At 37.9% G+C, this 12,133-nt stretch overlaps 1 protein-coding gene across 1 annotated transcript; it reads right to left on the bottom strand.

The window, feature by feature from the left end:
• LOC121324857 (protocadherin alpha-C2-like) lies at window positions 1-11,480 on the bottom strand. The gene is made up of 2 exons (XM_041267069.1): window positions 9,102-11,480; window positions 1-717 (listed from the first exon to the last, which is right to left on the bottom strand). Exons 1-2 carry the CDS (start codon window positions 11,478-11,480, stop codon window positions 694-696), a joined length of 2,403 nt encoding a protein of 800 aa, XP_041123003.1. The 3' UTR covers window positions 1-693.
• Between the last annotated feature and the right edge of the window lie 653 nt (window positions 11,481-12,133).

Here is a 12,133-nt window from a genome sequence, read left to right as displayed (position 1 = left end):
ATTTACAACATGATAGGATTTTGAATCTTTTAAGATTGTCACTCAGTTAGATGTACTTTACTTTACATCTGACTCACAAAATGAAACTGTGGGATATATTCTGAGTTATTTAAAGACTATTTCAAGTCTGTTTTGATTATCTAAATTTAGTTTGATATTCAGGAAACTTAAGGCTGTTGTTGGCTTCTTTAACCACAGTCTACACAGGTTGAATGACAGGAAAATGTCATCAAAGCAGACTTTAAAAAACAGTCTGCTCATAATGATATCACACATTCATGTTTTGTGACCATAATATATGTTACAATAAGGATATGATGAGTGGGCTTTACAATTCCTTATCATCTTTTCATTGCCTTAAATACATTTAATAGGTAAAGGTCTGTGATATGAGAAACAGGTGCAATCATCATTTTTAAATGTTTTTTGTAATCAATTGCTGGGATCAACAGCAATGGCAATGTGTGACTTTTGTTTCAGATGGATGTTAGTTCCATGTCAGTCATGCAGCATCATGCTTGATAGTGTGATCTCCAAGGAAATAACTGGGAAGGTGGGTGAGCAATGGTGTGGAGGTGCATTAGTGCAGAACACTAAACAGTTCTGCATGTCTTCAGGGGAGCTGTCAGCTTGGATGATAGTCCTCCATGGCCAGCCAACCCCTCCTGATGATATTCCAGCAGGACACTGGCCTCATGGGAAACCTCTGGTGGGATCCTGCCAAGAAGAAAAATTGGTATTAGCTGGGTTTCAAAAAGAAATCCCATCATACATCCAATGAGGCCAGCGTCATGCAATCGTGTATGTTTTCAAGGTGATGTTGTTGTTCATTGGGTTATTGGTCATGGTCTGTTTTATCTAAAATACTCAGGTTTACCTGTCTCTGACTGCATGAAACATACAGGTAGTGGTTTTCATGCACTATGGCCTGATTCATTCAAACTTCCAGAGTATGTGGGCACATGGAGAGCATGCCACTGGGTAAACATACATAATTTGTATTTACATTCAATAAGACTGGATGGGAAAGTTTGATTCAGTGTCACCATATAACAGAGAAACAAGTCTACATAATTGGAATACATTACACAGACAATATATTGGTATACATAAGCAGTACAATTACCAAACATACAGAGGAAATGTTAGCATGAGATGCTTTACTGCATAGCGATGGGAGCATCATCTGTTTGGTTTCACTACATAGCAAATGGTTTGCACAATTGTAAGGCCCTCAAATGTGAATAAATTACAATATTTCTGTAACAACTTACAACTTCCCTAAAAAAAAAAAAGTATTTACATATGCATATTATTTGTACTGAATATTATGACTAACATAAAAAACACTGTATCCTTGTTTATTCATTTGCTAGCACGTTATTATTAAAGTAACCATGGCGTTATAATCATGTTAGTTCTAGATATCACTTGTCCAATTATATTCTGTTGAAAGTCTTATTATTCAAGACCACACAAGCGCAAAGTTGTTTTTTCAAAGGCCAACTGTGTCTACAAATGCTATCAAGGGAAAGACGGCACCGATGCTGAAGAGGAGTAAATGTAAATGTTAATGATGTAGTCGTGAGAATGGAAATAGACACAGGAGCTTCTGTAACTTTGACTTCAGAAAAAGTGTACAAACAAAAGTTTCCTAAGGTTAAGCTCCAACCAAAAGACAAATGAAATGCTTGAAGTGTTGGATAAACTAAATGTAAGTGTAACGTAATAAGAATAAATCTTTGATTTGGCTCTTGCAGTTAGTAAGGGAAATGTTCCTCCAAAGTTGGGCAGAGATTGGCTCAGCAAGCTGAAACTAAACTGGAGAAAGATACCTCGAGTTACTGATGCAGTAGGAGCTCTGTGTAATAAGTAACAGTCTGTTTTCAGCCCCGAAATTGTTTGTGTGACCGGAGTTAAGGATAGTCTGAGGGTGGCTAAAGACACCACACCAAAATTCTGTAAAGGAAGATCAGGACCTTATGCTTTGAAACCAGCTGTAGAAAGTCGGTTAAAAGATCTGGAAAAACAGTGTATAATTTCAAAGGTTGACTTTAGTGAATGGGCTGCTCCTTTAGTATGTGTGCCAAAACAGGATGGTAGTGTGCGTATTTGCGGGGATTACAGGGTTACCATAAATCCGTGGTTAGAGGTGGACCAATACCTAATTCCAAGAGCCAGAGATCTGTTTGCAAAATTGGCAAGGGGAACTAAATTCTCAAATTTAGACCTCTCCCAAGCTTACCAGCAGGTCTAGCTGAACAAACACTTAAAAAAATACTTAACAATAAACACTCCACTAGGATTGTTTAAGCATAACTGACTCCCATATGGAGTAGCTAGTTCCCCACTGTTTTTCAGTGAATTGTGGACCAGATCTTGCAGGGTCTGGAAGGGGTCATCTGTTATTTGGATGACATACTAATAACGGGAAAAAATGACAAGGAACACCTGGTAAACCAGGAAATGGTGCTGTCTAGACTAGAAAGTCACAGCATATGGCTTAAAGAAGCCAAATGTAGTTTCTTCCAGGATTCAGTAAAATATTTTGGGCATGAAATAAATGTGCAGGGAATTAGTCCCATCACTGAGAAAACAAGCTGTTGTTGGAGCACCAGTTCCCAAGAATGTGCCCGAACTTAGATTGTTCTTGAGCCTTCTAAATTACTACAGTAAGTTTATTCAGAATTTGACCACACTGATTAGCCCCATGACTGAGCTACTGCAGAAAAATGTAAAATGGAAATGGTCTGAGGGTTGTGACCGGGCATTCTGTGAAGCTAAAACCAAACCAACTTCCTCTAAAGTGTTAGTGGATTATGACCCAACGCTGCCAGTAGTGCTGGCGTGCGATGCATCTCCTGTTGGAATTGGAGCAGTTATTTCACACGTGTGGGGCTGGCTCAGAGCAACCCATAGCTTTTTCCTCATGTACACTGACTACAGCAGGGAGAAATTACTCACAAATTGAGAAATTGCCATTTGATGAAGAAAACCCTCCACAGCCAAATGTAATATATCGAGTCTTGTACGCAGATGAGCTGCCAATTACAACTAAAGAGATAGCAGCAGAGACTGATAAAGATCACGTGTTGAGTAAAGTGAGGTACTATACGCTCACAGACTGGCCAAATACTGTAGATGAGGATGGTCTTACACCTTATGTCAATCGGAAAACGACTAACTGTAGAGAACAGCTGTGAGTTGTGAGGTTTTCGAGTGGTAATTCCGGAAAGCTTACAATCAAGAATGTTAATAGAATTACACGAACAGCACCAAGGCATTGCAAACATGAAAATGTTAGTTCACAGTTTGTTTTGGTGGCCAAGTTTAGATGCTGCTATAGAAACCGAATGTAAGGACTGTGAAATATGCATGGGTAGGAGGAACTTACCTGCTGTTGTGCCTTGCCACCCATAGAAATGGGCAAGTAGAAAGTGGCAAAGGATACATATAGATTACGCAGAAAAAGACAAACATAATTTTCAAGTGGTTATCGATGCGTATTCTAGATGGCCTGAAGTAGTGCTTGTACCAAATGCAACTTCAGAAAAAACAATTGAGGTTTTGAGGGAGTTATATGCTGCCTATGGGTTGCCGCAGGAGATCGCCTCTGACAATAAGCCTCATTTTACTTCAGAGGGGTCAACAATTCCTCAGGCTAAATGGTATTAGACATACTTGATCGGCTCCGTACCATCCAGCTTCCAACGATGCTGCGGAACAATTGGTGCAGACATTTAAACGAGCTTTTGAGAAAAGTAACTCACCAGGCTTGTCGGTACAGCACAGAGTTACAAATTTTCTGTTAGCTTACAGATCGACTCCGCAGTTGACAACAATGAAAACTCCAGCAGAGCCGTTTTTTAAAGAGACAGCTTCGCACGTGTTTCTCATTGCTGAGACAGAACACATCACAGCACATGCAGCTTCAACAACAAAAACAAATTCAGTGGCAGAATGCAAATTCTAGATCTACACTCTCTCCGTCCTGAACAACGTGTACTGGTAAAAGATAATGGAAGGGGGAAACAAGTGGCAAAACTGGATAATTAAGAAGGTACTAGGTCCAGTAACATACATGGTTTTGGAGCAGGTAAAATGGTAAAGAGACACATTAATCAAATGTGTGCTGTGACAGAGAATGATGTATCCAAGACTGAAACAAATGAAAGAAAAATTGTGTGGTTTGATGATGATGTTTCTGTATCCACTGAGTCAACTGGATGCAACACTGAAAATGTTGGAAATGCTGAAAGTGTAGGTAACTGAAATGCCAGTGACTGTAACTGTTTCAAATGGGGAAAATGTTGGAAATGCTGAAAGTGTAGGTAACTGAAATGCCAGTGACTGTAACTGTTTCAAATGGGGAAAATGTTGGAAATGCTGAAAGTGTAGGTAACTGAAATGCCAGTGACTGTAACTGTTTCAAATGGGGAAAATGTAAATACCCATTCATGTACAACAACTTCTGTTGTCACTTGTCCCAAACCTAACAGTATGCCTCCAAATAGATTAAAATTGTAATTAGGAAAAAAGGAAAATAATGTACAGGGGGGTTCTGTTAAGCGGGAAGGAGGTGTTGTATTCTACTCTGCAGGTGCAGAGCGTGTTAACGTGCACAGCACGCACCCAAATTGTTATAGTGAATATCAACACGTGTAAGGCCGCGTGTTATAAGAGTATAAAAGCGAAGGCGCGTGTGCTGCATGTTCTTGTTCCGTGTGTTCTGTTTAATAAACAACGTTTTATTTTGGACAGTTCTCTTTGTCTGGGCTCAATTATTTCCAGACCCAAATACATAACACCTTCTTTATTAAACATTTAACAATAACGTATATGATTTAATTGGTTTCAAAAACTGTGGATTCATCTATCAATGGGTTTACAGGAAGATTTTATTTTAATGTTATTTCAGTTAAAAGCTGGAGAGTTTGTTTCAGCACTCATTAGCTCTAGTACAGCCTTGAAGTGACATATACGAAAAAGTTTAATAATGGTCTGCCAAATAATTTTGCACAGAAACGAGGTAATAACTCGATTATTATTATTATTATTATTATTATTATTATTATTATTATTATTATTATTATTATTATTAGTAGTAGTAGTAGTAGTAGTAGTAGTAGTAGTAGTAGTAGTGGTAGTAGTGGTAGTGGTGGTAGTGGTGGTAGTATACAAAAACATAAAATATAATGTAACACTCAAAATGATTTTTTTATTTTTTAAATACCGTTCTTGTCTTACCTGAGCTGTGTCTTTGGAATCTTTAGGTTGTCCATTCTTTGGTAAATTGGAAACAATGTAACCAGACCCGTTGGGTACAAATTGTCTAAGAAGCACCTTCCCTTTCCTTGATTCTGGTACGAACAGACTGTGCCAGTAGGCATCGCTGGAAATCAAGGTGGAATCCAGGCGCAGATGAGAGTTCATAGAATTTCTTTCGCTGTGGTAACTGTTCCTACAGGGAGGGTGTGCACTGTTGTGATCAGCCCTCTGGCACCTCAACACGATAAACACTATAATAGTTATCAGAAATAGAAATGTAATTGAAGCCAACCCGATGATCAAATATAGATTTAAATCTGTAAAGTAATCATACTCTGAAGGTATGTCGGTCATCCCAGATAAAGCTTTTGAATCCGGGTCCATCGTTGATAATTTGATGGTAACTGTAGATGATAGTGGGGGTTCTCCGTTATCCCGTGCGAGAATAACTAGTCTTTGTTTATAAAAAATCTCTTAGACCGAATCGCCTCAGTGTTCGAGTTTCTCTAGTGTAGCGATCTATGTTAAACAACGTCAGGTCGGTTACTTGCAGGAGGTAGTAGGTTATCCGCGAGTTCTGGACAGAATCTGCATCAATGGCAATCACTTTGGTAACCAGGTATCCTTTTTCAGCCGATCTTGGTATCATATCTTCAGCTACGGATCCGTGTGAGCGCCAAGGTGAAACAATAACTGGGCTATTATCATTCTGATCTAGAATTATTACATTGACAGTAACATTGCTGCTCAGTGGTGGAGAACCGGAATCCTTGGCTTCGACATGAAAATGAAAATCCTTTTCTTTTTCATAATCAAAAGATTGAAGTGCGTAAATGTTGCCGTTGCCTGGGTTAACGGAAAGGTATTTAGACACTGATATAGTAAAGGTTTTGCTCTCGAGTATGGAATACTTGATCTGTTTGTTTTTACCTAAATCTGGGTCGATGGCAATAACAGCTCTTAATAGGGAACTCGGAGCATTGTTTTCTATGACTGAAATAGTGTAGGCAGACTTTTTGAATGCTGGTGGGTTGTAGTTCACGTCTAAAAGTTCCAGAGTGATGGTTTTGTTGTTTGACAGTGGCGGCACACCCCTGTCTGTGACGGTGATGGCGATGTTATACGCGCGAACAACTTCACGATCCAAAGGTACTGCAACTTCAAGCGTCTAAAGGTTTTCTGAATACTTTTGCAATGTAAAGGTCAATGTTTCAGAGATTTGGCAGTCAACCTCGCCATTTTCATCTGAATACATATCTGTTACACTGATAAGCGCTATTACTGTACCTACAGTTATGTTTTCTAGCACTGGGCTTAAGAGAGATTTAACCGTGATTTCAGGATACTTGTCATTTCTATCAGTCACGTGTATTACCACTTTACAATGCCCAACCTTTGAAATCGAGCCCATGTTCTTAGCTTGCACATACATTTCAAAAGCATTTAGATCTTCAAAATGTAGCGCCCCTTTGATCCTGATCTCGCCTTTATTTGGATCCAAGGAGAACAAGTCTCTTGTCTTTTCAGACGTGTATCTTCTAAACGTATATATTATATCGCTGTTGGATCCATCATCTAAATCTGAAGCACTTAACTTAAAGACAAGAGTTCCTATGGAGGCATTTTCAGTTATATTTACTGTGTAAATTGGCTGACCAAACTGTGGAGCGTTATCGTTGGTATCCAGAACAAACACAAATATATTAACAGAGCAAGATTTTCCTGGGGCTCCACCATCGATAGCGGTCAAAAGAAAATTGTGAACTGTTTGTTGCTCTCTATCCAAAATCTTCCTCAGCACCAAATCATAGAACCTGGATCCGTCATCTCGCAATATCAAAATGTTCATTTTCACTCAGCTGGTAGGTGCTTACAGTGTTTGTTCCGACATCTGGATCTACAGCCTTGTCAAGAGAAAACCGCTCTTCTGTTGCAGCAGATTCTAAAATATCCATCTCTATAGATTTTGAAGAGAAATGAGGCGCATTGTCATTCACGTTTGTAATTTCTAATTGAACACTGTAGATTTTAAGTGGGTTTTTAATCATAACGTCCAGATTCAGAAAACACTTATCTCGTGATCCACACAACTGTTCCCTGTCTATTCTCTCTGTGATATACAACTCCTCGGTGTCTTTATTAACCTCCAGGAGCTGCTTGCTGGAGATTATGTCGATCCGGAGATCGCCTTCAGCAAGACTGGTAGCATCAAATCCCAAATCATTAACTACATTTGCAACAATAGATACTACTTCCATTTCCTCAGGAATCGAATAACGGGTCGTAGATTCAGCTACATTACAAGTGAATGACAGTACAAAGAACCATGACACGTACCTTTTCCTGTTGTGCTTCACAAAATGATATGACATTGCAGTTCTAATGCGGTTAATCCAAACCAGAGAAATTATGTTAATGACCAATCCATTCGTGCTTATTTGTAATCCTGAATGATTCACCGAGTCTCACGTTTAAGATTATTGAAATTATTGTTGTATCTTAATTGAGAAAATCCTAACGTGCTTGAGGTATTTGCGTCTGCACAGTCACAAAAATAGTCTGTTCTATAATAATAAAATTGGTTTCTTTGAATCTGGCAGTGAGCATTTCGTTTTAGTGGTGAACAGCGACACTGTGAGTCTGAAACGAATATTTCATTAAAAAGCTACTCGTTTCCAGTAGAAATATCCCAGCATAACAGAAAGTTGTGCACACTGGTTGTGTTTTGTTTGTTTGTTTGTTTGTTTGTTTGTTTGTTTGTTTGTTTGTTTTAAAAACCGATTTAATAAAATTGCTAAAGATAATTATTAAGAGATCATTGCGATTTCTTTTTTCAACACTTTCCTTGAGTATGTAGTTGTAAGCTTGCACTGAAACACCAGGTTTTATTTATTTGTTTTCAGTTACAGTGCCAAATATGAATTTGTGTTAATGCTATTCCCTTTGAAATCAGCTCACGTGACTAAATTACTTCTCCCGAAATTCATGCTGAGGAAGTCATTTTTATCTTTCAGCCAAAACCTGCTTCCTTCTACCTTCCCATTATCGCCTGGAAGAAAACTGGTATGCTATATTTCTACATAGATTAGTAGGCTATAGTTATTCTGTTAACTACAATATTTACACTAGAATGTCTTTATAGTGCTCCAAATGCGTATAGCTGCACGTACAAGCTCATAAAGATATGGGGAATTGTATGAGTTCATCATATATATTGAATTACTTTCCATTTCAAAAGCCAATATCACGTGATACGATCTAATAAATCGATTTTCAAAGTTTGAACATTTCTTAAATTAGAAACATGCACATTACATTAATTTTACAAATTACAGTAGGCAATGTAAATCCAAAATACTGGTGAAATATTATTGAGAAAGAAAAAAAAAACGATTACGTCTTTTTGCGACTTTAGGTGGCCCATAAGAACAATCTTTTCCTATATAAGTTTTTGTATTAATAAACATGTCATGTGAGATTTATGTTAGCGCGAGGTTCAGCACTTATTGAAGGACAGCACCAGCGCTGCACATGCTAGCCACGAGTGACATAGTTCTCAAACGAATACGGTTTGCAGTAACACACCGGTGCATCTAAACAGTTTGTCCGCTGTGAATAGCTCGATGTTACGAGGCAAAGATAAATAATTTGTATTTGTAATAAGTTCAGCTGCAACGTATAGTTAACATTTTAAACAAATGTAGCGATGACCATATACAACAATTGTCACATTTTAATAGAACACACTTGTATGCACATAGTATTTAACGTAAATAATTATTTAACAACATAAAGGGGACGTACGTGATTAAATCGTGCCGCTGGTTTCTTACCTGTGGTGTTGACTGGACTGTGTCGTTGGAATCTTTAGGTTGTCCATTATTTGGTAAACTGGAAACATTGTAACCAGACCCGTTGGGTACAGATTGTCTAAGAAGCACCTTCCCTTTCCTTGATTCTGCTACGAACAGACTGTGCCAGTAGGCATCGCTGGAAATCAAGGTGGAATCCGGGCGCAGTTGAGAGTTCATAGAATTTCTTTCGCTGTGGTAACTGTTCCTACAGGGAGGGTGTGCACTGTTGTGGTCAGCCCTCTGGCACCTCAACACGATAAACACTATAATAGTTATCAGAAATAGAAATGTAATTGAAGCCAACCCGATGATCAAATATAGATTTAAATCTGTAAAGTAATCATACTCTGAAGGTATGTCGGTCATCCCAGATAAAGCTTTTGAATCCGGGTCCATCGTTGATAATTTGATGGTAACTGTAGATGATAGTGGGGGTTCTCCGTTATCCCGTGCGAGAATAACTAGTCTTTGTTTATAAGAATCTCTTAGACCGAATCGCCTCAGTGTTCGGGTTTCTCCATTGTAGCGATCTATGCTAAATAAGGTCGGGTCGGTTACTTGCAGGAGGTAGTAGGTTATCCGCGAGTTCTGGACAGAATCTGCATCAATGGCAATCACTTTGGTAACCAGGTATCCTTTTTCAGCCGATCTTGGTATCATATCTTCAGCTACGGATCCATGTGAGCGCCAAGGTGAAACAATAACTGGGCTGTTATCATTCTGATCTAGAATTATTACATTGACAGTAACATTGCTGCTCAGTGGTGGAGAACCAAAATCCACGGCTTCGACGTTAAAATGAAAATCCTTTTCTTTTTCATAATCTAAAGACAGCAGTGCGTAAATGTTGCCATTTTCTGGGTTGATATAAAATAATTTAGACATTGACATGTTCGTGTTTGTGCTTTCCAGGATAGAATACTTGAGCAATCGGTTTTCATTTAAATCTGGGTCGTTTGCAGTTATATAACTTATTAAAGCACCTGGGACATTGTTTTCCAGGACAGATATTGTGTAAGAAGACTCTTTAAATGTTGGTGGATTGTCATTCACGTCCAGAAGTTCTAAAGTGATGGTTTTATTGTTTGACAGAGGAGGAAATCCTCTATCCGTTGCGGTGGTAGTGATGTTATAAACAGGGACAATTTCTCTGTCCAGCGGTTCTGCTGTCACCAGCGCGTAATAGTTTTTTAAAGACTGCTGGAGTTTAAACGCATGATTTTCAGATATATGGCAGTCCACCATTCCATTTTCTCTCGAGTCCAAATCTTCTACGCTGAAAAGAGCTACAACAGTACCTATTGGCACATTTTCTAGAACTGGGCTCTTCAGAGATGTGATAATAATTTCTGGAGAATTGTCATTAGCATCACTTACTTGTATTACCACTTTACAGTGTCCAATCATTGCACCGTCTTTTACTTGCACAAACAGTTCATAAGCATTACATTCTTCAAAATCTATGTTCCCTTTGACCCTGATTTCTCCATTATTTGGATGCAAAGAGAATTTCTGTAGTGCAATTCCTGACATATGTCTACTGAAGGAATATTTTGTTTCTGCATTGGACCCTTCATCTAAATCTGTAGCATTCAACTTAAGGACAATAGAACCTATTGCGATATTTTCAGTTAAATTCACAATGTAAATCAGCTGATCAAACTGCGGTGCATTGTCGTTGGCATCCAGAACACGGACAGTGATATTTGCAGTGCCAGACAGTGTAGGGGCACCACCGTCAACAGCAGTCAGAAGCAAACTGTAAACTGCTTGCTGCTCTCTGTCCAAAGCACGCCTCAGCAACAGATTAGCAAACCTGGAGCCATCCTTTAATGTCTGAACTTCAATGTCAAAATGTTGGTTTTCACTCAGATGATATGTGCGTACAGAGTTTGTGCCGGCATCTGGGTCTATAGCCTTGTCCAGGGAAAACCGCTCGCCTGGTGTTGCTAATTCTGAAATATCCAGCTCTATAGATTGCGGTGAGAAATGAGGAGCATTGTCATTCACGTCTGTAATTTCTAATTCAACACTGAAGATTTTAAGTGGGTTTTCAGTTAGAACGTCCAGCTTGAGAATACAGGTATCCTTAGATCCACACAATTCTTCTCTGTCTATTTTTTCATTAATGTACATATTCCCATTGTCTTTATTTGCCTCTAAATACTGTTTACCAGTGCCCGATGCAATACGAATCTTGTGTTTAAGTATACTGTGAGCATTAAGTCCCATATCATTTGCTAAATTTGCAACAACATACCCATCTTCCATTTCCTCTGGAATTGAGTAACGAATTTTACAGTAAGATACATTACAGGCCAAAAATAGTAAAAACAAACGGGTGACAAACCTTTCCATGTCGTAGACTGAAGCAAGGGATCCAATTGCCGTAGAAAATGTCGAAATATTTTAAAATATCTTACGAAAAACGCCCAGTTTTCCAGAAGATCCTGCCACTGCACATACATAGACTTTGCATTTTCTCTGCATTGGTAGATTTCAGTGGCTGCTTATTGTGAGAAAAATTCCATATTGACTTGTATTGGTGAACAGCGACACTTTGAGTCTGAAACCAAAACCACATTTCTTGCAACTATTTTTTTATTGTCTTTTTGATAACTTAAAAAATGAACATCATACCTTCATAAACACATGTTTTATAGAGCCAGTTATAATTTGTATAACTAATATAATATGTATTGATATATATCTATATATATATTATATATATATATATATATATATATATATATATATATATATATATATATATATATATATATATATATATATATATTGGGGTTAACTCGTTAACCACAACGTGAAGTCTTTGTATAATTAATTTAATATAATTATTTTAGGTTTGTTCTCAAACATTTGCCAAAAACATTTATTTATAATATTTACAATAAATATACATAAACAATATCCCCACCTTTATTCTTCCATACTCAATACTATTGCAAATTATTATATTTATGTCTTAACCATTACAGAAGTACAATTAAACA

Source organism: Polyodon spathula, chromosome 12 (genome assembly GCF_017654505.1).
Source record: "Polyodon spathula isolate WHYD16114869_AA chromosome 12, ASM1765450v1, whole genome shotgun sequence".
Lineage (NCBI taxonomy): Eukaryota > Metazoa > Chordata > Actinopteri > Acipenseriformes > Polyodontidae > Polyodon > Polyodon spathula.
The sequence above is the reverse complement of the archived record's forward strand: the minus strand, read 5'-3'. Positions and strand labels throughout refer to the sequence as shown.